Raw genomic sequence first — 26,706 nt, forward strand, 5'->3', positions numbered from 1 at the left:
CTGGTTCACTCCCCAATTGGTTGCAGTGGCTGGAACTGCACTTATCAAGAGCCATTCCTCCACGTCTTCCCTTGCGGGTTCAGGAGTCCAAGCACTTGGGCCATCTTCTACTGCTTTCCCAGGACGTAGCAAATAGCTGGATTGGAAGTGGAGCAGCCAGACTTAAACCGGTGCCCATGTGTGATGTCAGAACTGCAGGCAGCAGCTTTACCTGCTACGCCACAGCACCGACCCAATATATAATGTTTCTTAGTGCCTTTTCCCTTCAGGTCCTTAGCACAGGTTAGATACGTTGTCTTTTTTGTTGTTGGTCTTTTTTGTCATCAAATCATTTCATTCTGTTGATTTTCTTCTTTGTTTTGCTTGATTGCTTGTCGGTACTATGGATTAATTAAAATATTATTTATTAATCCAGTATCTATTACTGTAATCTTTAGTACTACAAGGCATTAACTTGCCACATAATTTTATGACATGAGTTACTGCCTCGATAAGTTTCAGGTTTTGTTTTTTCAGTTGCTCTTGTGAATCTTCGCTTGTCCTCATGTAGGGGAAAGAAGTATGTAGAAGAGTAGTGGGGTAGATATAATTAAATCCTAGTTAAATTTAAATACATCTGTGCTGTATGTGGTTGACCTTTGGACTCTGCAGGGAACTTTTAAATTACATAAGCAATTCAGATGAACAGAATGCCACTTCTAAAAAACTTGCATTGCTTGGAGCTCCCTGCTTTGTGAAATATATTTTGCTTGTGTACATTCCAACCTCTAAGGGTTTTTGGGGTTTGTTGTGTTTTGTTTTTTGGGATTTTTTTTTTTTTTTTAAGATCTTTTTATTTATTTGAAAGGCAGAGCTGCACAGAGAGGACGGGAGATAGAGATCCTCTATCTCTTAGTACACTCCCCAAATGGCTTCACAGCTAAGGTGTATCAGGCCAGAGGCAGGATCCTGGAACTTCTGTGTGGGCGTTCTTTGTTGCCCTTTCAGGCACATTAGCAAGAAGCTGGATTGGAAGTGGAGCAGCTAGGACTCAAACTCACAGGGATTGCTGGCGTCACAGGCAGCAGCCCAACTCTGCGTCGTACCAGCCCCCAACCTGACAGTTTCAAAAAGGAAAATTATGGCCTCTGTATAATTAATTTAAGAATTTTCAAATGTTTGGGGTGGAAAAGAAAATATTATAGTTAGAAAAGATGCCACTTATTTTGAAGATTGATTATTTGAGGCAGAGTTACAGAGAGGGAGAAACAGATATTTCATCTGGTGGTTCACTCCCCTGCAATGCCTGCAGTGGCTGGGGCTGGGCCTTGCCAAAGCCAGGACTGTTGTCTATGTCTCCCACATGGGTAGCAAGAACCCAAGCACTTGGGCCATCTTTTGATGCCTTTCCAGGCGTGTTAGAGAACTGAATTAAAAGTGGAATAGCTAGGGCCAGCGCTGCGGCTCACTAGGCTAATCCTCTGCCTTGCGGCGCCTGCATACCGGGTTCTAGTCCCGGTCAGGGCGCCAGATTCTGTCCCGGTTGCCCCTCTTCCAGGCCAGCTCTCTGCTGTGGCCCGGGAGTGCAGTGGAGGATGGCCCAAGTGCTTGGGCCCTGCACCCCATGGGAGACCAGGAGAAGCACCTGGCTCCTGCCTTCGGATCAGCGCGGTGTGCCGGCCGCAGCGGCCATTGGAGGGTGAACCAACGGCAAAGGAAGACCTTTCTCTCTGTCTCTCTCACTGTCCACTCTGCCTGTCAAAAAAATAAAAAATAATAATAATAAAACAAAAAAGGTGGAATAGCTAGGATTTGAACTTGTGCTTACATGGGATACTTAACCCACTATGCCACAGTGCCAGCCAACAATTTTGATTATACAAAAAATTAAAGTTTATTTGTTTTGGCTTAATACAGTTAGTAAGGACATGTTTATTCTAACAAAAGTTTAAGGCCCTAAACTTCCTTTCTTTTTTTAAGATTCATTTATTCACTCCCCAAATGGCCACAACAGCTAGGGCTTGGCCAGGCAGAAGCCAGGGCCAGGGTCTTTTTTGGGTTTCCCATGTGCTTGGCCATCTTCCACTGTTTTTCTAGGTGCCTTAACAGGGTGCTGGATGGGAAGTGGAGCAGCCAGGACTTGAACCAGCATTCATATGGGATGCCAGTGCCACAAGCAGTGGGTTTACCTGCTATGCCATAGCGCTGACCCCTCTCTTTATAACTTTGATTTCAAATAAATAAATACATCATTTAAAAAAATCTTTTTTAATGAGATTTGAATTTTTCTTTGATGGATATAAATGCTGACATCTAGACCAAACTTTGTATTGCATGGCTTCTATTTGTGCTGTTAACCAAGAGGAAGACAAAACTCTCAGTACCAGGAAAAGTTATGGCACCTTTTATAAGAAAGGGACTCAGAAACTGCTGGCTTTGAGTTTTGCTCATGCTCCAAGCCCAAGTCCCACAGGAAAACACATGGCTCCTGCCTGATCTGGCAGAGGCAGGAGCTGGGGAGGGGCTCCGTCTTGGTGTGCAGCACACCTGTGAGAACAGGTCTTTGTGATTCTTAAAGAGATCCTAAAGGGGAGGTGGGTCTGTAGAGTCTGCCTTTGATATTGCTGAGCAGGAACAGGGCCCCTCTGCCTGTGGTAGGTAAGTTAAGAGAGGAATGGAGCTGGGTAACTTGGTAATCAGCCAAGATCTAAGATCTCAAGAGTTTTATGTCAAGGATGTTACCTTTTAAAGGTTTGTTTAGGGCAGTATTAAGTTTAATTAAAAATAATTTGCCACAAAACTTAAATAGGGTAACCTGTGTGTGTTAAGCAAATGTAATTATAGCATTTCTATTATTTATATGCCATTTAAAACCTTAGTGTTAATAACAGCATTTGTTCTGGTTGTTTTCTGAAACAAAATCAGTTCGTGAGAGTGTTCAATCAATTGTTAACTGCTCCCACAGGAAATTAAATGCATGTTCTCTAGATTTTTGTTTCCTTAAACATGAGCTATTCATGGTGCAGTGTTTGGGACTGAAAAAAATTTAATTACTTACCCAGGCTACAATATTAAACCTAGTACCTGGATCATTATTTTTTGGCAATTTTTAATTGCCACAAAATTTGACATTTGCCTCCTTTTGGGGAACATTGTTGTTGCTTGAGGATTTTAGGGAGTACTTAAGTTTGCTAATTGAGAAACTTAACAGGAAGGCCTGCTGGCAGGATCACAGGATCATTAACAGCAGACTTGGCTGTTACTGAATATCTTCAAGACAGTGCAGAAGGAACCCTTTTTCTTTAGCAGCACTTTCCTCTAGCTACTCATTCTCCTATTATATACGAAATCAGAGCAAGTGAGATGTTATTTTGCTAAAAAAAAAAAACGTTACTTTGGGAGATCTTCGGCTTTAAATAGTGGTTTGTTGTTGCTCTTAATGGAAAATGTTTTAAGAGAAAATTTCATGATGCCTTGAAGGAGATGGTTTTCAGACTGTAAATGTCTGGCAGATCTCTGAGAGATCCCAAAATGTGACAAAACTCTCCTTTGTTCTAGGTTATACTACTCCAACTGCCCCCCAGGCATACAGCCAGCCTGTCCAGGGGTATGGCACTGGTGCTTATGATACCACCACTGCTACAGTCACCACCACCCAGGCCTCCTATGCAGCTCAGTCTGCATATGGCACTCAGCCTGCTTACCCAGCCTATGGGCAGCAGCCCACAGCCACTGCACCTGCAAGGTAAGACCTCACTCACGTGCTCCTCCTAACTACAGTACATCAGCCTCGGATTTGCGGGAAAGAAAGCAGCTGTGCAGGGTTGGAGAACCTGTAGCTTAGTTCTTTAGAGTTGCTACTCTCATGCTGTTAGTGTTGACTGTGTTCTTAGCCATTACAGTGATTAATGTGCTGAAACACACCTCAAAAGAATAACCAGTTTACCGATAAAATGGTGACGTGCAATGGCCAAAATAAGCAGTGTCACTGAATGTGTTGTCAGGTTTCAGAATGGCGACCTTCGGGAGGCTGCTGTTTTTACTCTTCTAAACCCAAGAGATTTGAGTGTTGTCCCTGACAACATACTAATTGATGGGATTATATTTCTGATACTTTTATTGGCCTGCAGTGGATAATAGCTTTCTCCCTGGGATCAGCATGGTAGTTCACAATTCAGGATGTTGAGTAACATGATGTGAGTCTAGAAAGAGTTGTGTGATCCAGCTGTCCATGAAGGACGTATCTGTGGTACAGAAAACCTAGCACTACTGCCTGAGTTTCAGCAGTTGATGTGATTGTCTCTTCATATGTAAAGGCTCTGTAACCTAAATATCATAGCCAAGTATCAATTCTCATCTGGTACCCGACTGTGGGATTAATATTAAGTCCAACAGAACTCATGCCTCATGACTGGGTAGCAGGTAAATAGTATTAATCACTACTTAACAGAAGATTTCAGGTCTTTGCTTTAGACAGTGCACTTAGGTCGCTTCTGCATACAGTCTTGAAGGAACACTGAATTCTGATTTGAATGAAGACTTTTAGGGACTAAGCACGATCAACTTGTAACCTAGACTTTTTGTCTGCTGTAGAGGTAAGAAATTAGCTGTGTCAAACGCTCGAAAGCACTTCTAAAATGCACAGTGAGTAATCAGAGCCGCCTGGTGGTTTGCACCTGATAGATAGCCTGTGCAGCAGTTAGGTTAAACTGCCTGGTTAATTCCCAGATGGGCCCCATTTCAGTTGACCTAGGTTCTTCAGCGTTACCAGGTAAACAGAGTCCCATTTGATGCTGAGATGGAACAGTATATCCGGGCCATAACTGGAGGATTTTATGTATGAACTGATTTTTTGTTAAGTCATCCTTTTTGGTTCTTTGTTAATTTTCAGTCCTTACCACTTCAGCAGCAGCTGTCTGTCTCTCATGGCATTTGCTCCCTTTTCCTCTGGATAGAGGGGGCTTGTGCTCCCTTTTCAGCTCAGTGGAGAAAGCAGTACTCCTACATCCTCTGTGGTCTGCCTGTTGTTTATTGGGTCTTGGCTTAAAATAGCTCCAGCTCACTCTGGCACAGCCATGGTGTAAGCTGTTAGGGCTAAGAAGTTGTAGAAAGAAACCCTTGGATTTTTTTCCTTTGGGATTGAGATTGATTTTAACAGCAGTATATTCCACTTCATCTGTGGGTGGGGAGTGGTAGGTGTGTTTTTATGTGTCCCTGACTTACTGTGATACTTCCATTACGGAGACTTTGGGGCAAGATTCTATTAATCTATGGCAGACCAATTTAGGAGTTTTTTTCCCCAGTTCTTAATAAATGAGGAGCATAAACTCATAGAAACTCACAGTTTATAAAACCAGGGGCTTATGTAAATGTTTCTCTGACTAAATCTTGCAGTACAACAGTTATCTTTGAGAAAAAGCATTTTCTTCTTAAAAAAGCACTTCCCTTCCCAGATCACTTAAGTTGGCAATACAGTGTTGTAACCGTCTCTTACCACTCTTGATTTCTTGTGGACCAGATGGAGCCTGTTGATGTTTCTCCTGTGGATATGACTGATATCTATCCTTTCCTTGGTGTTCTCTTCAGACCTATTGTTGTATGTTGCTCATTGATTATTGTAGAGCTCTTAGCCAAGATTTTTGTGGTTGAGAAACAAAGTCTTACTTTTTATTTCTCCTTTTAGACCACAGGATGGTAACAAGCCAGCAGAGACTAGTCAACCCCAGTCTAGCACTGGGGGTTACAACCAGCCCAGCCTAGGATATGGACAGAGTAACTACAGTTATCCCCAGGTACCTGGGAGCTACCCCATGCAGCCAGTCACCGCACCACCATCCTATCCTCCTACCAGGTCAGTCTCTTGTGTATCTGCCTCTTGAGCTATTAGAATGACACCGTTATTTTCAAGTTATCGACAACTTGCTTTGACTTCCTTAGGTAGGATACATTACCTGAGCCTCCCAGTGACCACAGACAATTACATGAAAGTCTCGATCCTAAGACTGGTGTTGTGGTGCAGCTGGTTAAGCTGCTGCCTGCAACTCTGGCATCCATATGAGTTAGAGTCCCAGCTGCCCCATCTCTCTCTCTTTTTTTTTTTTTTTTTTTTTTTGACAGGCAGAGTGGACAGTGAGAGAGAGAGACAGAGAGAAAGGTCTTCCTTTTGCCGTTGGTTCACCCTCCAATGGCCGCCGTGGCCAGCACGCTGCGGCCGGCGCACCGCGCTGATCCGAAGGCAGGAGCCAGGTGCTTCTCCTGTCTCCCATGGGGTGCAGGGCCCAAGCACTTGGGCCATCCTCCACTGCACTCCCGGGCCACAGCAGAGAACTGGCCTGGAAGAGGGGCAACCGGAACAGAATCCGGCGCCCCGGCGGGACTAGAACCTGGTGTGCCGGCGCCGCAAGGTGGAGGATTAGCCTAGTGAGCCACGGCGCCGGCCAAGCTGCCCCATTTCTGATCCAGCTCCCTGTTAAAGTGCCTGGGAAAGCAGTGGAAGATGGCCCAAGTACTAGGTCTGCTGCCACTCACATGGGAGACTTGAATGGAGTTCGAAGTTCCTGGCTTTGGTCTGGCCCGGCTCCAGCTGTTGCAGCCATTTTGGGAACTGAACGAGCAGTTGGAAGATATCCCTCTCTGTAATGCCTTTCAAATAAATCTTAAACAAAACAAAACCCAGAAACCTCAGACCTAGGGTTTCTATGGCAGTGCCTGGCCTCTATTAACTGTACAGATAAAACCGTAAAATCTAGATGCTTCCTTTTAATTTTCTCCATTTAGTTAACTTAGAAAATGAGGAGTAGTAGATGAAAACATGTAAGCAGAACCATAGAAGCGACCTTCTCCATTGCAGTCATGATGGGCAGAGTGCAGGACACTACAGGGGAAAAATACTGTGCCTGAATCATTTTGTAATTGAAGACAACATCCATAGAAGGTCTGTTGTGTACCAGTCTCAATGTTTGGGCCAAGACTTTCTCAAACCACAATGGCAGCTATCATCACCGTCCAGTTTTCATTTGTTTAAAGTACAAAAAAAATGCAAATTTTCTTATCCACACTTAATTTGAAATAGATTTTCAAATGAATTATCTTGATTTTTGTCCTGAAGTGTTAATAGAAGTAGCAGCAGTTTTTTTGGTTTTTTTCCCCCCACCCAACACATCAGTTCAAAGTACAGCAGGGGAGGGCATTTGTCCTAATGGTTAAGAGGTTAAGATGCCCATTTCCCATTTTGGAGCACCTGGCTCCTGACTCCAGCTTTTTGCTGATGTAGATCCTGGGTGGCAGTGATAATGGCTCAAGTAATTGGGTTCCTGCAACCCAGTGGGAGACATATGTTGCATTCCTGTCTTCTGTCTTCACTTCTGGGTCAGACATGCCACTGGGAACATTTGGGAAGTAAAGGAACAGACGGAGCTTTCTCTGTGTCTCAAGTTGTTTTTTGTTTGTTTGTTTGTTTTTAATTTAAAAGAGAGGGAGAGGCAGAGAGAGAGGTCTTCCATCCCCTGGTTCACTCCCCAGCCAGTCTCAACAGCTGGAGCTGTGCTGATCAGGGGCCCAAAGACCTGGGCCATACTCAACTGCTTTTCCAGGCCATTGCAGAGAGCTGGATTGGAAGTAGAGCAGCAGGGACTTGAACCGGCACCCGTATGGGATGCTGGCACCGCAGGTGGTGGTTTACCCGCTACACCACAGCGCCGGCCCCTCAAATAATTTTTTTAAAGTACGGCAGTTGTAAGCAGATTTAGGAACAACTAGGGCTGACCAAGTCAAGTTTCTGTACAACTAGAAACAAGAGTTTATAGCTGTTCCACAGAACAGACCCCTAGATACTGTGTTGTGCACAGTTAATTTGGCAAATCAGATCATTGTGCAGGAAGAGATGCTATTCATAGTTGTGGTGAAGATCTTGGTGTGATAGACACTGTGTTTAAAATGTGTTGTCCTTTTTGTTTTTGGTTATTATGGTTCAGCAAGAGGATTTTGTTGGCTTTAGTGCATGTCATTTATTCACTGTCTGATCAATGTCTAGAGTATAGATAATGAGGCATGTCTGCTTGAAAGTTGTAGCAGTTAAATCTTAGAGGGAAAACTACCATTTTTATATGGCTTACCACAACCTCCCCACCCCCCACACAAATACAAATACACATTCACTCTCTGCGGGCAGCTTTATCTCTCTTGAAGTCATTGTTTTCACCCATGAGAATTACTTGAGATAAGCTTAGACTTGAATTCACTTTACTCTCTCCACCTTTTCTCTGCCTTTTTCATGGGGTCTGCCTTCCCCAAATGAATATACATATAATAACTTGTTTCAAAGCTACTCTAAGTGGTATATTTATTGCTCAACTTAAGTCTAAAAGGTGTTCTATATATAGGATGATAGGACGTGTTGGGTTAATACTCCCAGATTTTCTCAGATATACTTGCAGATAACTTGTAGATCAGAGTGGGGACATAAGAGGAGACTAAAGGTTATTCAGATGGGAGTAATTATCCCTTTTTTCATTTTTTAAAATTTATTTATGTACTTGAAAGAGGTACACAGAGAGAGAAGGAGAGGCAGAGAGAGGTCTTCCATCCACTGGTTCGCTCCCCAATTGAATGCAATGGCCAGAGCTGCGCCAATCCGGAGTCAGGAGCTTCTTCTGGGTCTCCCACATGGGTGCAGGGGCTCAAGGACTTGGGCCATCTTCCACTGCTTTCCCAGGCCAGAGCAGAGCTGGACCAGAAGTGGAGCAGCCGGGATTTGAACCTGTGCCCATGTGGGATGCCGGCGCTGAAGGCAACAGCTTTACCCGTTACACCACAGCGCCGGCCCCACCTTTTTTTTGTTCATTTAAAGCCTGTATTTATTTTAAGTTGAGACTGCTTAAATGTAGAAAAAATTACATTTTTAAAGCTGTCCATGTCACGTGCTATGAATGTGTCTTAAAGAAGTAACAAGCCTTCTCTCTTTCCTAAAATGCTTTATTTATTCATTTTTTTTTTCTTTCAGCTACTCCTCTTCCCAGCCGACTAGTTACGATCAGAGCAGTTACTCTCAGCAGAACACCTACGGGCAGCCGAGCAGCTATGGACAGCAGAGTAGCTATGGTCAACAAAGCAGCTATGGGCAGCAGCCTCCCACTAGTTACCCCCCCCAAACTGGATCCTACAGCCAGGCTCCAAGTCAATATAGCCAACAGAGCAGCAGCTACGGGCAGCAGAGTGAGTCGCTGAGAGAAAATCAAATCAGAGTGATTGTGTTAGGAGTATCTAAACACGGGGATGCTCTATTATTTTGTGGCTTTTGGAATACAGGATATATTTGTTGGGCATAACATCTTGACGAGCAGGCTAGATGTCCCAGTAAAGGCTTCTGTGCTTTTCTCTAGTTAAAGTGCTAATTTACCTTACAAAAAAGAGAAAATACATACTATACTTGGCCAGACATGCTGCTTTCGCTGTGGAGACTATGCAGTGAGTGAAGCTGGCATTTTTATGGCCTGCCTGCCACAGTCCTGAGAGAGTGCCCGGGCCGCCATCTGAAGCTACTGTGATTTTCGGAGTCAAGTAAAAGCTCCTGTTTACATGCTTAAAGGAGGGAAAAGTTTCCTCAGGATTCTCTCCTTGTGTGTGGAGGAAAAACTGAAAACCCAAAACTGTCTTCATGGTTTAATTTCTGCCTGAATTTTTGCTCTTTTTAAATGCAGCTCTACTCAAGGGCATATTGCCTTGAGTGTGAAATAAGTAGTGCTACTTGATGGAGCATGACCCCTGACAGTACGCGAAATCCTGAGGAACCTGGCTTTTTTTTTTTCCCCCCCCAATCTTTAAAGCTGCTTTTGGAGACCCTTAGGGTACAGAACTCTGTAAAGAGATGTTGGCCAAGTGGCTTTTCTTTGGAATTGGTTTATTCTAGATTAACTGTATAATATTGTGTCACCCTCGCTGGACCATTATTTTTTATTGAACTTAAAAGAGCTTAATGATAAGAAGTACTTAGTGCCTTGCCATTGGGAATTCTGTGATTCCAGGAGAAAGTACATCAGGCAGTAGTGTAAGTGCTGATCCATGGCTTACAGATGTGACTCTTTCCTCAGGTTCATTCCGACAGGACCACCCCAGTAGCATGGGTGTTTATGGGCAGGAGTCTGGAGGATTTTCCGGACCAGGAGAGAACCGGAGCATGAGTGGCCCTGATAACCGGGGCAGGGGAAGAGGGGGATTTGATCGTGGAGGCATGAGCAGAGGTGGGCGGGGAGGAGGACGCGGTGGAATGGGGTAAGAGCAAACCTTTTCTCCTTTTACCTAATTTTGTTTCATCCGTAGGATTTTCAATGGAAAGAAGGGACTGAAAGACATAAGAAATTTATTTCTGCATTTCCATGGACAATCTGTTGTTCAAGCCATCTTCTAAACATGGAAATGTAATCTTTGTGGCATATATAGAGTGGCAGTTTGCTTTTTTTCCCTGCCAGTATACTTTGTTGGGTTGGGGAGAACAAAGAATGGTTTTGAAACTAGCGCTTTCAGTTCCCTTCGTGGTTTCCAGAGGTGAAAAGCCTCTGTGGGTAATATAGTTGGGATGGAACACACACAACCCTTCTAACAACCCTAGGGTTTTAACTAATTGCTTCTGAGTGGTTATCTTGAAATACCTGGTGTATGTAAACTGCAGAGAAGGAATGCAGCTGTTTCCCTCATTGTTTATCCCCAGTCTCTGTTTGTATTCAGAATTGTCAAACATAATGGTGAAAATCTTGGTCCCATAGTCCTTAAACTATGGCCTGAGGTGCACCTGATACATAAGAGTTGGAGCACAGAAAAATCCAAGAACTTTTTTTGTAGAATAATGTATATGAATTACAGGATTCCCCCCGCCCCCCCGCCCCCCCCCCGCATTGGAGATTTTTGAAACTCTAAATCGGTTTGACCGTTTTGATTGATGGCACAATCCGGTTTAGAAACCTTTGTTTAGATCAATAACATAACCCTGCTACCTCTGCCTGCCCTTCCCCACCCACCTCCCATCCCCTCTTCCCTTTCTGGTGTCTATACTTTGATAAAGGTGAGGTATAATGTTGGTGTTAACATAATCCAGAAGGCATAGTTCTGTGTGTGTTCTGTCCCTATATAAACTAGTAAAAAAAAAAAAAGTTATGCAGAATGCTATATTAAGTATGGATTGGATTTGGTACTACTGTTAAAGAGAAATTTAAATTGCAGTTCTTTTTTAATAGAAATTGGTCTCTAAATAGATAAAAAATTGGTCTTTAAACTTTCATATAATAAGTGTCTGAACTATTAAAAATACCGCTTGCAGATTCTGCCTAACTTTAAAAACAAAGTCTTCAGTGAAATCTTTATTGGAAGAAACAGTCATTTACATTAAACAAAAATCTGAATTATTTGGCAGAAAGTAAAATCAATCTTCTGATTTGGAAAATATTCCACTATAAAGGTTTCACTTCTTTATGGATGTTTTAAAATAGACGTAGACACTTGAAATTACTATCATCACGTCTCAAATCACCTAGAATTCTTAGTATTTTTTTTTTTCAATTAAAAAAAGAAAGTTTGTTTATTCACTTAATACTCCAGAAGTAATAATTCTACCGATTTCGCTAAACTTTGCTATTAGAGGGGGCCCCTCTTTGTGGATGCGAAGTCTCTCCTGGAGCCATAGAAGAGACCAGGGCCTTCCCCACAGGTTGTACAACAGACTGTGAAGCAGTCTGCTGGATCCTGCGGGGACAGGACAGGGGCGATTGCCCCTCCCCCTTTTTGTATTGTGGTGTGGTGATGGTTTTCAGTGTCTTCTGCAGGTAAGGCACTCAATGTTGTTAACATGCCCTTTTTCATTGCCTCAGTATTTTGATATTTTCATTGGCTGTTAAACGTGGAAACTTTTTAACATGCTTTGTCGCATTTATATGCTACAGGTTACAAAGTGAGAGCCTTGTATACACTTCAATACTTAAAAAGTACCCGTACTCAGTACTCAGCCGGCAGCATAATGAAAAGTGGGACTAGACACGGTGTCCATATGGAGAGGAAAAATATACATAGAATATTTTTAACAAAATGTAATCATTGTATAAATGGAATCCTTCTGTAACTTTGGTAACTGCATACTTGTTGTTTGGTAATGAACCAGAGGAGGTATAATACTCTAGAATTGTGTAACATTAAAGTGTAAACTTTTGTGTTTAAAGAGAGAGAACATTTTATGGTGTGTACTTTTAAAAAGGCAACAAAGCTGCATGCAACAGCTTGACATTGTATATTCAGGTATTAAAGGTGCAATACTGGTTAGAAAAAACTCAGGGCCTCCTACTATGGAGCTGCCCTTAATTTTAAAACCAAAAAAAAAAAAAAAATTTGTGTTTCCCCCTCCCCTCTTTAAAATATTATAATTCTACACTGCCATAGTCATTACTCTTAACTGATATGTCTATAAAGTTGCACCCCCAATCCGTTGAGCCTTGATATCTGTTGTAAATTCTCCTTTCACAGCAATTGTTAAATCCATTAGTGCCCTGAACTGTATGGCTTTATGCTGAAGATTGGCGGGATGCGTTCTCCGATGTGTGTTGTAGGCATTTAATGTGGTTGTCTTCTGCTTTATTATACTGTGACTTGTTAGGGAGCCCAGGGACTCAGTTGACTCCTTCCCTGGGAGAGGATGAGGGTGCACCTTTATGAACATGGAAAGGTTCATCGCAGCAGTTGCCCCTGCTTGCTCTTCTACACTCAGTTCTCCTGGTTTTTCAGCTGATGGGATGGGTATTTGGGATCTGTTTTTCCCCCCTAATTTGCCAAGTATTGCACTATTAATACCAGCCCCCGTAATGGAAGGAACCAACCACACTGGTGTGTACAGACAAGCAAGGTTGTATGTTAAGGAAATTTGAGCAAGCTGCCCTGAAGAAAGGCATAGTGACAAGATGAGAGAGATGCATTGTTTGGAGATGTGTTTAGCCAGTGCCCTTCTTCCCCACGAGCCCCCCCCAAGGCTCAGAGCGGTACTGGCTTTTAAAGGGAAAGGCCTTCATTTCTTCGTTTATCCCCCCAGCAGCGCTGGAGAGCGAGGTGGCTTCAATAAGCCTGGTGGTAAGTTTTTGAGTATTACCATGGATAGTGTTTAAAAAAAAATACAGTCAGTTTTTAGAAAACTATAATTTTTTTTTTAGTTTCATAAGCGGTTTAAAAATGATCTATACAAAAGAGACTAATGGGTACTGCCGGCATTGTCTTAGGGGTAATAAGGTTAACCTATGGTTACAAAACAAAGGGTAACTTGAAGGATTGAGCAACTGCTTCTGTAATATGGGGGAGAATACATTTTTTAAATTTGGTTTATTTGGAGGAAAAACTTTGATTTAAATTTAACACTAATTTGGCACATAAATTGAAAGTGGTTTTGGTTAATGGTTTAGAAGCAAACCAGCAAAGAAAAAAAGCAAACCCTAGCAAACCTTTCACAAATGTAAAAGAGGCACTGCTCCATTTTAGCAGTGCGGGTCATTTGGAATTTAATGAATGCCCATCGTATGGTGGTATAGTAGATAGCTATGTGTGTTTGTAAGGTTTGCAGCTTGCAAGGCGTGCACTAACAAGATTTTCTGTGATCTTTCCTGGTTGGCAGGACCCATGGATGAAGGACCAGATCTTGATCTAGGTAATTCTGAATTCTTCAGTTTCATGTTGAATGCCTGCTGTAGTGTAGCAGCCTGGTAGACCGATGTAATATCCTTGCTGGTGAGGACAGTGAGAGGCTGCTTTTTTCATGATCATTTGTTTATAATTGCTGAAAAAAGGAAACCCAAAGTTTGGTATCATTCTTGCTAGTATGGATTAGTTCTCTTTAAGTTCGTGATGAGCATCATTGGGCAGTAGTGAGGAGCTTGTAAGAAGCCCCTGGAGATACAAGATGGTAACTCCTGTCTGTCCCTCTTCCTCTGGAAGGCCCACCTGTAGATCTGGATGAAGACTCTGACAACAGTGCGATTTATGTGCAAGGATTAAATGATAATGTGACTGTGGATGATCTGGCAGACTTCTTTAAGCAGTGTGGGGTTGTTAAGGTAAGTGTAAGCACAGCCACGGAGACTGCACGAGACTGCATTGGTGCTAAGAGTTGTTTCTGAAAGTCAGCTGACTTATTTCTGGACACCTTGCCATTTATTCCTTAAAATAGAAAAAATGTCAGCCATTTTTCAATAGGAACAAAATGCCCAGCATAGTTTGAGCACGCTTGATAACTCAGGATCACTTGACAGTTGTCAGTCAGTTGTGTGAAGGCTTATGGACGCCTGCTTTCTCTGAAGCATAAAGTAACCTGCCAAACAGTGTAAAAACAATGTTTCCACGTCCACCCACCATTGTAAGAAGTAGAGCACCTGGCACGCTTCTTTCCAGTCTGATCCCTTCTCCCATCTCTATATAAAGATGTACAAGGGGAAGGGGCCTCAGAAGGTTTGCGGGGAAAGTGAAGACAAATTTATTTTATTGCAGAAAGATTTTGAAATCCATGTGTAGTTGCACATTTCCATGAACTCTGGCGATCTCATATCTTTTAATATTCCACTTTTTTTTCTTTTTCTTGAATGTAACAGTTGGAATTTACATATAAAATATATGTGGGAAAATAAAGAACAGGAATAAAATGAGGACTGGAACCATAATACACTTGTGAGTGGGGCAGTATTCCTTCTAGTGGAGGGAACAGAAGGGCAGAGCCCCTGGAGCAGGAACGTGGGCAGTTTGATTGCAGGAGCTGGCATGACTGGAGACACGCTCTGAGCCTCTAGAACACAAGTGGGGGGTCGGGGAAGACTGAAGAGGAATTTTTTTAGAGAGGGCTAGATCGATAGCTCACGGTTGGGGGATCTTGTATCTTACCCATAAACATCACAATATTACCGGCACAGAGAATGACACATTGGGCTCCTACATACATAACAGGTTATTCTTCTTAAGATTATTTGAAAGGCAGAGTTAGAAGGAAATGACCAGGATTGGGCCAGGCCGAAGCCAGGAGCTTCATCCAGTTTTTCCCATGTGGGTAAGGGGCCCCATGCACTTGGGCCGCCATCCACTGCTTTCCTGGGCACATTAGCAGTGAGCTGGATCAGAAGTGGAGCAGCATAGCCTGGGAAGGAGTGAAAGATGGCCCAACTCCTTGGGCCTCTGCACTCGCGTGGGAGACCCAGAAGAAGCCTCTGGCTCCTGACTTCAGATCGGACCAGCTCCGGCCCTTGAGGCCATCTGGCTAGTGAACCAGTGGATGGAAGACCCCTCTCCCCACCCTCCTTTCAAATAAATAAATAAATCTTAAAAAATTAGAGCAGCCAAGACTCAAACCAGTATCCATATAGGATGCCAGCATTTCAGGCAGTGGGTTGTACCTGCTATGTCACATTATGAAAAATTAAGATGTATTTAATTCCCCCTGTGATGCAGCTTTGTACAGTAAGTTTTCATGCTGTTCCGTTGGCCCGATTGCTGGAGCTTCTTGGCCTGTCCTATGCTGATCCCTCTGGCTATCTCTGTAAAGACTGCAGTGTGGCTGACCAGTTTAGACTCCTCCCAGCACCTCATCCTCAACACCACTGGAGATTGCCCCCACTTTGACTGATCTGGTTCAAGAGAATGGCAGTATGGTTTTAATCCATTTACCTTGAGTGTTACTAATGGTGGTTCTGTTGTATATCCTCTTAGAAATGCCTGTGGATTGTTTATCTTTTTGTTGATTTACAAGTTCTTTATATCCTGTGAATAATAATTCTTAACTGTATTCCAAGTGTCTTCTCCCAATTTGTCTTATTTCTTTTGTTCAGATGAACAGAAGTTCTTGGTTTTAATGTCATGAACGTTACATTATTGATGTGTCTTTACTTTTTTTCTGTTTACAAGATGTTTGGCTTTTTAAAGATGTATTTATTTGAAAGAGTGGCAGCGAGAGGAAAAATAACTTCCATCTACTGGTTCACTCCCCAAATGACTACAATGGCCAGGGCTGGGCCAGGCCAAAGCCAGGAGCCAGGAATTCCATGCAGCTCTCCCACATGGGTGGCAGGGCCTTCACACTTCCAGTGCTTTTCCAGGCACATTAGCAGGGAGCTGGATCAGGAGTGGAACAGCAGGGACTCATTGGCACTCTTAAATGAGAAGGGCATTGCAAGCAGTGGCTCAGCCTGCTGTACCATAATATCGCCTCTGAAGACCCTGTCTTTAAAGCTCTTACAAATTTTTTTATTCCTTTATTTTCAAGCTGCTGTGATTAATGGTCCTTTCTAACCAATGTCTTCTGATTATAGCTGTATAAAAAGTTTATTTTGGTAAATCTTAAACTGTAGACAGTTCTCTCCACTTCTGTTTGTATGCATGCAGGCATCCACAGCCCCAAAGATAAATGATGGTCGTGCTCTCCCTATTGGCAAAGATGAAAGCCAAGAATGCCTGTTTGCACGTTGTTTATAAGATACCAATGTTTATGAAATGTTGCTTTTTAATGTGTATTTATGTTTATTTAGTTATATAGGGTTTATCGTGATTAAGGAAGCTGTGTTTACCTTCAGAATTTTGGGGAATGGATTTACAAATGCATCCCTCCATTAGTCATACTACTATGCCGCCATGTTTTCTATAGCATGTCTTTTTTAAAAAGCATAGGTGTGAGTATTGCTGGATATGTAAACATCTGGATTAGATATTAAAGGATCATGTGTATATTTAGTGCAAAAAACACACATCATATATTGGGGTACTTCAGAAAGTTTGTGGAAAATGTATTGTGAAAAACGTTTCAAAAACTTATTTTTTAATATTTGAAAGTCAGAGTGACCTAGGCAGTGAGATTCTGCCTTCCGGTTCACTCTCCAAATGCCAGCAACAGGCAGAGCTGGGCCAGACCAAAAGCCAGGCACCCAGATTTCTTTATTTTTCTTTTGCCTTTTTTTTTTTTAAAGGTGTATTTATTTGAAAGGCAGAGTTACAGAGAGGCAGAGGCAGAGAAAGGTCTTCCATCCATTGGTTCACTCCCCAGATGGCTGCGATGGCTGGAGATGCGCTAATCCGAAGCCAGGAGCTGCTTCTGGGTCTCCCACGTGGGTTCAGGAGCCCAAGCACTTGGGCCATCTTCTACTGCTTCCCAGGCCATCAGCGGAGAGCTGGATCAGAAGTGGAGCAGCCGGGACTCAAATTGGCGCCCATATGGGATGCTGGCACCTGCCGACTGGGGCTTTAACCTGCTGTGCCACAGCGCCAGCCCCGTGGCACCTGGATTCCTGTCTGGTTCTCCTACTTGGGCCGCGGAGTCCTTAGCACATAAGCTGCCTCCCAGGTTGGTCATTCGTTAACAGAAAGCTGTACCAGGAGCACAGGTGCCAGGAGTCAGTGCAGCCTGTAATACGGATGTGGATGGCCCGAGCAGTGACTCAACTCACCGTACTACAGCGTCTGCTCTAGAATGTCAGATTTTTACATTCTTAGTAGTATTTCACAGTGTGACTCCTGAATTCCAGCCAGCCACACCTGGTGCTGAGCTGACAAACCAGCTATCTGCTCTTGCTCTGAAGGAGGCACAGGTGGAGCTGTGCGCTCACAGCCTGGTGCCTTGGACTGAGCCTTTATAGCATTTGTTTTTTTTGTATTTTTTTTTAATCTGAGAAGCAGAGCAACAGAGAAAGAGAAGGAGAGACAGCTTCCGGGGCCGGCACTCTGGTGCAGCAGGTTAAAGCCCTGGCCTGCAGCACCGGCATCCCATATGGGCCGGTTCAAGTCCCAGTTGCTCCACTTCGATCCAGCTCTCTGCTAATGCACCTGGGAAAGCAGTAGAGGTTGGCTTAAGTCCATGGGCCCCTGCACCCACGTGGGAAACTCAAAAGAAGCTCCTGGCTTCCGATTGGCTCAACTCTGGCCATTATGGCCGTTTGGGTAGTGAACTAGGAGATGGAAGACCTCTATCTATACCTCTCTCTGAAACTCTTTCAAATAAATAAAAATAAATTTTTTTAAAAAAGCAAAATCTTCCATCCACTGGTTAATTCACCTAAATGGCCACAATGGCCAGAGCTGGGCCAATCCGAAGCCAGCAGCTTCATTTGGGTCTCCCACATGGGTGCAGGGCCCCAAGCACTTAGGGCATTTCCTGTTGCTTTTCCAGGCATTTAATCTACTGAAAATTGAAATAGCACATTAAAATTTCCTTTTATTGCAATTCAGACATTTGGAAACCAGAATATCTAATATTCTGCCCTATATTATACTCTCAACATCCAATATTTTCCTCACATTCCTTTCCCACAAGTTTGCACAGGTGTTGGTACTGGGTTTCATCTCACTGACTCTAGTCTTCCTAAACACATGGGAATACTTGGAACTTGTGCTTCTGGGTGAAATCAAACAAAAAGAACTGAAGTATGTTGGAAGTCATTGAAATATGTTCAGACTACATGTGCCATGTAAATTGCTGGTATCAAGGTAGGAAGAGAAAGATCTCAGCTAATATAGGTTATCAAAGTTATTGGTATATAAATCTATCTTAGCATAGAATAGTTTTGTCTACATAAAATTAGTAGCCAGAATAAGGAGTACGCCTGAATTGACCCTGTCATAATCCATTCTATCCTAGCATTCTCCTCCGGATCCCATCCAGGATCAGGGCAGCACCTGCAGCAACATCTGAATGGCTCACTTCCTGATTCACTCTGAACTCTTAAAATCACTGTCTCTGCATTCTCTTTTAAGCTGAGAATGTCTGTACATTAAGAGATGTCTCAGCTTGGCCAGTCTTTGTCTCCCCTAGATGACAGTGTCCTTCTGGGCCTCTGGAATACCACCTTGACACCTCTGTCGGACTGTTACAGCAGATCTTCTGGCCCAGGAGAAGGGACTTGGGAGTAGGGCTGAGCGTCAACTTAGTAAGGTCCTTTGTTAGCATTTCTGAATCCTCAGAATTTTCTCCCATGGATATCCAGAGAGACTCTGGGTCAGGGTTGGGTTATGCTTTTGTGGTGGGTTCACAGCAGTCTACACTGTACCTCTTGTTTATAGGACTTAGGTGTTTGGTTCTCAGTTAAAATGAGTGCTGGACTCTAGTTAATCCAAGGTAGCTTGAAAAGAAGTAAACAGAAAACATAGCCTCCAACACAGGTGAAATGAGCCAGGCCCCCCATCATGATGTATGTACATGTTTGAAAGAGCAGAGACAGAGCTCTTCCTTCCCCTGGTTCACTCCCCAAATGGCCACAACAGCCATAGCTGGGCCAGGCCAAAGCCAGGAACTTCATCTGGGTCTCCCACATGGATCTGGGGGCCCAGGCATCTGCTTTCTGAGGCACTTTAGCAGAGAGCTGGATTGGCAGTGAAGCAGCTGGGACGCCAGCCATCCCTGGTACGGGATGCTGGCATCATGGGCAGTAGCTTGGTCCTCTGTGCCACAGTACCAGCCCCAAGCATCATTTTCTCGTCATCCTGCCTTACTGTGATGGTACTTGCTGGGTGCCAGTCTGGCCGTAGAATATGCCAAGGTGTGGACACAGGCACGGGGAAGAAGCTAGGGAGGGAGTGGGTCCATCTTGTACACTTGGAATTAAGATGCGTTTTGGTTTGTAGGATAACATATTTAAGAGGGGAAAGATCCTGTTCATAGTTTGTCATAGAAATTTAGGAAGTTGCCTATAATTCTTCCCAGAGATAAACATGCTAAGGATTGTGTGTCTCCTGTGAAAAATGGCTGTATTTGAGAGCATGAGGGGCTTTTCTCAGTTTCACATGGAATTTCTTTCCAAATTAGTATATCCTAAACATAGCTGAACTGTATTGTTTTATGTCTAGATGAACAAGAGAACTGGGCAACCCATGATCCATGTATACCTGGACAAGGAGACAGGAAAGCCCAAAGGTGATGCCACAGTGTCCTATGAAGACCCACCAACCGCCAAGGCTGCTGTGGAATGGTTTGATGGTAGGCTGTGCTCACAGGCATGCATTTATTTATCTTTAAGATTTATTTACTTGGAAACAAAAGAGGGAAAGACAGATCTGCCATCTACTAGTTCGCTCCCAAAATGGCCAGACAGCTGGGGCTGCGCCAGGCCAATGCCAGGAACGCCATTCTGGTCTTCATGTTGGGTGGCGGGGGTCCAAATCCTTGGGCCATCGTCACTGCTTTCCCCGGCTGCATTAGCAGGGAGCTGAATTGGAAGTAGGGTAGCCAGGCTGAGAACCAGTTCTCCAAAGTAGAATGAAGCCGGTGGCTTGGTCCCATTGTGCCCCAACTCCAGCCTTATTCCAGCACACGTAGAATCTCAGAGCAAACGTTGCATGCATTAACTAGCAGGTAAGGACGGAGTTTTGGTAATGCTGGACGCTGTTAGAACACAGTTCCTCCAAAGGGGTTGTAGGGACAGGGGGCAGGGGTACTGCTCTGTGACTTAGGTGTGGCCACAGGGGAGAACTTGAGAGCCATGGGCAGGAAAGGACCTTGTCCGCTCCTTGGGGGAGCCATTTCGGCCGTGGTCTTGCTAATGCTCCTTAGCACATTATCGGAAGGTGGGAAACCCTCGAGACAGCCAGTGCACGCTTGACTGTGTGTGTATTGAAACAAGGCCTTTGGCCGGCGCCGCGGCTCACTAAGCTAATCCTCCACCTTGCGGCGCCGGCACACCGGGTTCTAGTCCTGGTTGGGACACCGGATTCTGTCCCGGTTGCCCCTCTTCCAGGCCAGCTCTCTGCTGTGGCCTGGGAGTGCAGTGGAGGATGGCCCAGGTGCTTGGGCCCTGCACCCATGGGAGACCAGGAGAAGTACCTGGCTCCTGCCATCGCATCGGCGCGGTGCACCGGCAGCAGCGCACCAGCCACGGCGGCCATTGGAAGGTGAACCAACGGCAAAAGGAAGACCTTTCTCTCTTTCTCTCTCACTGTCCACTCCTGCCTGTCAAAAAAAAAAAAAAAAAAAGAAACAAGGCCTTGACACATCTCCTTCCATGAAAGCCAGCGGCTCATCACTGCTGCTCTTAGGGCAGGCACACAGGTTTAAATAAGGCCTTTCCTGGTCTAGGCACCTGGTCTGAGGACCTGCGAGGGGCAGGCTGGACACACCCATCCAGTGATGGTTACATTTGATAGTGTGGAATGAGCGACCAGAATGCCTGCCATGTCGTCCTGAGGCAGGAAGAGTTGGAGTTTGGGGGTAATTGATGTTCTCTTGCTTGTTCCAGGGAAAGATTTTCAAGGGAGCAAACTGAAAGTGTCTCTGGCCCGGAAGAAGCCTCCAATGAACAGCATGCGGGGTGGCATGCCGCCCCGGGAGGGCCGAGGGATGCCGCCGCCCCTCCGCGGAGGTACTTGCTGGCTGCTTTCTCTGGGCCCCTGTGAGAGTGTGGAGATGCCCCCGTTAGAAGCAGGGGTGTAGAGACTGCCGCGCCACCAGGGCTCCCTGTCAGTGTGGTGGAGGAGGAGGAGGAGATGGAGGAGACTGTGGGTTGATTAGCTCGGAGGCTGCAAGGGTCCTAGGAGTTGTTTGGAAGGAGCTGACCCCTGAGCTAGGCCTTTGGGCCCAAGGCAAAGTGTGGGCAGGTATCTGTGATTGTACTTGATTTTTAAATCTGGAGATGCGAAAGAGGTGATTTGCTTTTGTTCCAGGTCCAGGTGGCCCCGGAGGTCCTGGTGGGCCCATGGGTCGCATGGGAGGCCGTGGAGGAGACCGAGGCGGCTTCCCCCCGAGAGGGCCCCGGGGTTCCCGAGGGAACCCTTCTGGAGGAGGGAACGTCCAGCACCGAGCTGGAGACTGGCAATGTCCCAACCCGTACGTACCTCTCCTGGAAGTGGGTATTCTGCCCCTCCTCACTCCTCACCCCGGCCTCACCCCGCCCTGTGGAGAACCTGCTGCCTGCCGGGAACTGGGTGGGAACCCTCCACCTCCTGAGGCGCTAAGGCCGTGGTCCTCGGGCAGCTCCTTAGCAGTGGGGTGGAGTGAGGCGCAGACCTGCTGTTGGCAGCCTCCCGAGTCCACTCGCTGATTGCTGCACTGTGATTCACAGGGGCTGTGGAAACCAGAACTTTGCCTGGAGAACAGAATGCAACCAGTGTAAGGCCCCGAAGCCCGAGGGCTTCCTGCCACCACCCTTCCCGCCCCCGGGTGAGTGCCAGTTCCGGGACCCTTCTCCACTGTCTTGCTGCAAAGCCTCTGACTTCGTGGCTGGGTGGAGGACAGCTGCCCGTGGTGTCCTCGGCGCCTGGGTGTTGAGGTGGAGTGAAGTGGCCGCTCTGCGAGGGGAGGCAGCCCTCCGCGCCTTCCGTGCGCCTTCCCGGAGCCTCTGCCGGCCCCTGACCTCCTCTCCCCCCCCCCCATCTTAGGTGGCGATCGTGGCAGAGGCGGCCCTGGTGGCATGAGGGGTGGAAGAGGTGGCCTCATGGACCGCGGTGGGCCCGGTGGAATGTTCAGAGGGGGCCGTGGTGGAGACAGAGGTGGCTTCCGTGGTGGCCGGGGCATGGACCGAGGTGGCTTTGGAGGAGGAAGACGAGGTGGCCCAGGGGGTCCACCTGGACCTTTGATGGAACAGATGGGAGGAAGAAGAGGTGGCCGTGGAGGACCTGGAAAAATGGATAAGTATGTGATGGGGCCCGGCCTGAGCACAGGCCTTTCCCAGGCTTGGCAGGAGTGAGTGCAGACCAGGCCTTTGGCAGGGGGTGGGGGTAGCCTGGGGCTCTGCGCCCCTTGCCCACCCTGACCCCAGCACCCCTGTCTTGCAGAGGGGAGCACCGCCAGGAGCGCAGAGACCGGCCCTACTAGACGCTGACACCCGCAGAGCCGCATTGACTACCAGATTTATTTTTTAAACCAGAAAATGTTTTAAATTTATAATTCCATATTTATAATGTTGGCCACAACATTATGATTATTCCTTGTCTGTACTTTAGTATTTTTCACCATTTGTGAAGAAACATTAAACAAGTTAAATGGTAGTGTGCTGAGTTTTCTTTTTCCTTCTTTTAAAGATGGTTGTTTAAGACTTAACAGTGGGAACCCCTTGTGAGCATGCTCAGTATCGTTGTGGAGAACCAAGAGGGCCTCGAGCTGTAACAGTGTTCATGGTTGTGATTTTTTTTTTAAATAAAATTCCGAATGTTTATAAACAGTCATCCTTCTCGGCCTCTGTGTCCTCGGAGGATGCCCGACCAGCAGGTGCGCAGCTTGTTCAGGGGAGGCTGCTCCCCACACCCTGGGAGCAGAAGGACCTGGGCATCCAAGGGCGGGGGGCAGGCAGCACAGGAGGAACTGAAACTTCCGGCCTGCAGTGAGGGCCAATGAGGGCCGAGGAAGCCCCCCCTCCCTGCTCAGGTGGGCGGCTCCATGCTCCCCCTCCCCCGCCCTGGGTGTCACACACTCATCTCTGCGGCATCTCCAGCAGTGCTCCCACCCCTGAGCCATGGTGAGCCCCCAGCCCCCTCTGCATTATCAGCTCATCCCTCAGTTCTCCCACTCCTGACCCCTCACTGCCCTCTCCCAGGCACCACCCCACCTTGGGGGTCTGATGGGGGTGAAGCCCACCTTGGTCTTGCCCTCAGAGCTCCGCAGACCCAAGCACTTCTCAAGAACTAAGAACAGGCGCCAGCACTGTGGCAATGCCAGCATCCCGTGTGGACCCTGGTTCGAGTCCCAGCTGCTCCACTTCCAATCCAGCTCCCTGCTAGTGCACCTGGGAAGGCAGTGCAAGTACTTGGGTCCTGGCTGTCATGGCCATGAGACTGCTCCATCCACTGGTTCCCTCCTGGGTACAGTAGTCCAGGGCCAATGTCAAGAGCTCAAGTCAATCCAGGCCTCTCACGGGGGTAGCAGAACTTTCATCAGGCCATCGTCGCCTCTCAGGGTCTCCATTAGCCGCAGACAAGTCAGGAGCAGAGCCCCATCCTGGACCCAGGCATCGACAAGGGACCCAGGCTTGCCTGACTTAGCGGCCAAGCTAAGGGCCCAGCCCAGGCACTGTGTTAGGTCCCTGAGCAGCCCACCTCCCTGGCTGCACCAAGGGTTTCTCTGGAGGCAGGTCCCTGCCCTGAGAACACTCACTAGCTCGAAGCCCTGACGTGGGCTTACCTGGCAGATCTATTCCAGCCAAAGAAAGGTCGGGACTGCCCCGGGCTCCGAGGGCCTCGGGGACTGTGAATTCTGCACAAAGCTGAGGGCGTGCCCATCAGCAGGGCAGCCAGGGCAGAGAGAAAGGCTCGCCTAAGTTCCACACCTTGCTCCACGCCCCAGAGCTCCTGGTGGGTCACTCCGAATACTGATCTCCAAGACCGCCTCGTGGTCCCACTGGGCCACACTGCACCGGACTGGGCAGAGCGGGCTCGGGCTTCACCCGGGGTTCCTGGCACTTCAGGGCCAGCCTGCCCGTAAGGCCATCAGCGGACTTCTAGCTGGGGTGAGGCCAAGCTGGCTGCTTGCTGGCACTCAGCAGTAGGCACAAAGAGCCTGCTGTGCCCACGGCCAAGGGCCAGGAGCCAGCATTCAAGTCACGCTCTGCACCCAGCGGCCCCCGGGGTCTGTGCAGATGAGCTAGGGCTTCCCAAGCCGGAACCTCCTGCTCCCGCAGCAGTTTTCTGTGGCCTCTCATGAAGCTTTCCCAGAGGCGGTCCCACAGGCCCTGGGCCACCACACAACGGACAAGGTCAAAGCTGAGGTCCTCCGTGCCCTGGGCCAGGGGGGTCTGTCCACGCCAGTGAGGTCAGCACTACAGCTGCTGCCATGGGTCTTGGAATCCTGGTGGACGCTTAGCATCTGGAATGGGCCTCTGATCACAGGCCAGAGCTCGTGGGACTGGACAGAGGGAGCAACGAGCCCCTCCGTCACCCCTTCCTCCTGAGAGCAGCAGTGGCCACCTACCCCATGCCAGGGCCACCCTGAGCTGAGTGATACTGGGCATTAGTCACAAGTCTGCTGTGCCATTTTACAGATGGTACAACTGAGGCCTAAGAAGTGTAACAATCCCACCCCATTGCAGGGCAGGGCCGGGGTTCAGTCTGATCTCTGCTGTGTGCAGAGCTTGGACACGCGGTGAGGTTGGTCCAAGCAGAAGTCGCAGCTCCTGCACGGCTGCTGACGGCACACACCCCTCACCTTCTCTGGGTCTCAAGTTCCCCAAACTAGAATGAGGACACCCGGAAGTGTCACAGTTCATCACACCCCAAGCCCTGCCCTTGCCTCTCGGACCCTGGGTCATCCCCGGCTCTGCTCCCACTCCCAATCACCCGCACATCCCATCGGCGCTCCTCCCAAACGCAGCCAGGAGCCCCACCCCCCTCCCCCAGTCCCCTCCCAACACCCCACCGCCAACCGGCTTCCTACAGGCAGCCCCAGGGGAGCCGGTACAACCCGAGTGGACCCCTGGTCTGAACCCCTCCATGGCTCCCAGGTTCCTCTGAAGAGGCCTGGCCCACGGGGCCAGCATGGCGGCACAGCGAGTCCACACAGCTAGCTAGATCCAGCTCCCTGCTAATGCACCTGGGGAGGCAGCACAAGATGGCCCAAGTGCTTGGATTCCTGCCACCCACGTGGGATTCCCGGATGGAGTCCCTGGCTCCTGGCGGTTGCGGCCATCTGGGGAATGACCCCGCCCTCCCGTCGTCCCTTTCAAGTAAATGGCAGGGCCATGAGGCCCTATTTGATCTGTCCCAGCCGTCCCCTCCTGCCTCGGCTCCAGCCCCGGGAGCCTGGAATGCTCTGGGCTCCTTCCACTCGAGCCAGTTCCCTCCAGCTGACCACTGCCTCCTCTTACCCGGGCCCCAGCGCCCAGCCCAGGACTGCCCCTGCCCCACCGCAAGCCCTGAGCTGGCTCTGTGTGGGTCCTTGCTGCTCTGCACTGGGTTTCCTGGGCCAAAAGAGACTCAGTACACAGCAGGCGCCATCTAAGACTCTGCCTAGGGCAGGCATCCCATAGGGGGAGTCCCGGCTGCTCCTCCTCCCATCCAGCTCTCTGCTGTGGCCTGGGAAAGCAGCAGAAGATGGCCCAGGTCCTTGGGCCCCTGCACCTGCATGGGAGACCCAGAAGAAGCTCCTGGCTTCAGATCGGTGCAGCTCCGGTCCTAACAGCCAACTGGGGAGTGAACCAGCGGATGGAAGACACCCCCCCCCCTTTCAAATAAAAAAAATAAAAAAAAAAAAGAACCGGCAACAGTTTGGGCCTCCTGGCTGCAGGACGGAGGCAGAGGGAAGGGGCCGGGGGCGTGGCTCGCAGGTGCTCAATAAAGTGGCCCTGATGCAGGAGCACCCCCGCCAGGAGCCAAGTCCCAGCCCCAACCAGGGGCACGTCCGTGCCAGGGGAGCCTCACGGCGCCCGTGGGCCGTGGGCAGGCCTGGCACACAGTAGGGGCTTTATTAGAGCTCCGGGCCAGCTGCTGGCCCCACTGGCCCCACCCCGGCAGCATGGCTGCCGCCCAGACAGGCCCGGCGGCCCGGCCCGGCGCGCTGGCGGCAGGGCAGGCTTTCCCACCGCTCCCGGCCAGCTCCCTCCTCTGCAGGCTGCGTTAACCCTCCCGCGCCCGGCCGGCCGGTCCGGGCAGAGCCTCTGTGTCCTCCCCGGGGCGGGGGGGGAGCCGGACGCCCAGTGGGCGTCAGTGCCTGGGCCGCCGGCCCCCACCCCGGCCGGCCTCGGCTATCTTGGCGGGGACGCCCGCCCGCGCCGGAGGTGACTGCGCAGCCCCCAGCCCCTATCGCTTCCTGGCTGTGTCCGGGGA

The 26,706-nt window shown here is 47.9% G+C and overlaps 1 protein-coding gene across 13 annotated transcripts in view; it reads left to right on the forward strand.

Moving 5' to 3' along the window:
• The window catches only part of EWSR1 (EWS RNA binding protein 1), a 31,830-nt gene extending 8,712 nt beyond the window's left edge, over nucleotides 1-23,118 (forward strand). For 5 of the 13 annotated variants that reach the window (XR_016227308.1, XR_016227309.1, XM_089323339.1 and 2 more), the window contains exons 5-16: nucleotides 3,538-3,724; nucleotides 5,663-5,830; nucleotides 8,981-9,192; nucleotides 10,068-10,248; nucleotides 13,616-13,648; nucleotides 13,936-14,054; nucleotides 19,810-19,939; nucleotides 21,195-21,317; nucleotides 21,619-21,781; nucleotides 22,017-22,114; nucleotides 22,333-22,585; nucleotides 22,729-23,118. Coding sequence is in view for 10 of the 13 variants with exons in the window: in XM_089323339.1 (XP_089179465.1) it covers nucleotides 13,621-13,648; nucleotides 13,936-14,054; nucleotides 19,810-19,939; nucleotides 21,195-21,317; nucleotides 21,619-21,781; nucleotides 22,017-22,114; nucleotides 22,333-22,585; nucleotides 22,729-22,768 (954 nt within the window). In the remaining 3 variants the exon portion in view is untranslated. Of the gene's footprint in view, nucleotides 1-3,537; nucleotides 3,725-5,662; nucleotides 5,831-8,980; nucleotides 9,193-10,049; nucleotides 10,249-10,445; nucleotides 10,522-11,909; nucleotides 13,446-13,615; nucleotides 13,649-13,935; nucleotides 14,055-19,809; nucleotides 19,940-21,194; nucleotides 21,318-21,618; nucleotides 21,782-22,016; nucleotides 22,115-22,332; nucleotides 22,586-22,728 lie in introns of those variants that run through there. The other 8 variants (XM_070065761.2, XM_008274631.5, XM_089323336.1 and 5 more) reach the window with 6 other exon arrangements.
• The last annotated feature ends 3,588 nt before the right edge of the window (nucleotides 23,119-26,706 follow it).

The sequence above is a fragment of the Oryctolagus cuniculus genome, chromosome 21, assembly GCF_051225735.1.
Source record: "Oryctolagus cuniculus isolate XC-2025 breed Fujian yellow rabbit chromosome 21, ASM5122573v1, whole genome shotgun sequence".
Lineage (NCBI taxonomy): Eukaryota > Metazoa > Chordata > Mammalia > Lagomorpha > Leporidae > Oryctolagus > Oryctolagus cuniculus.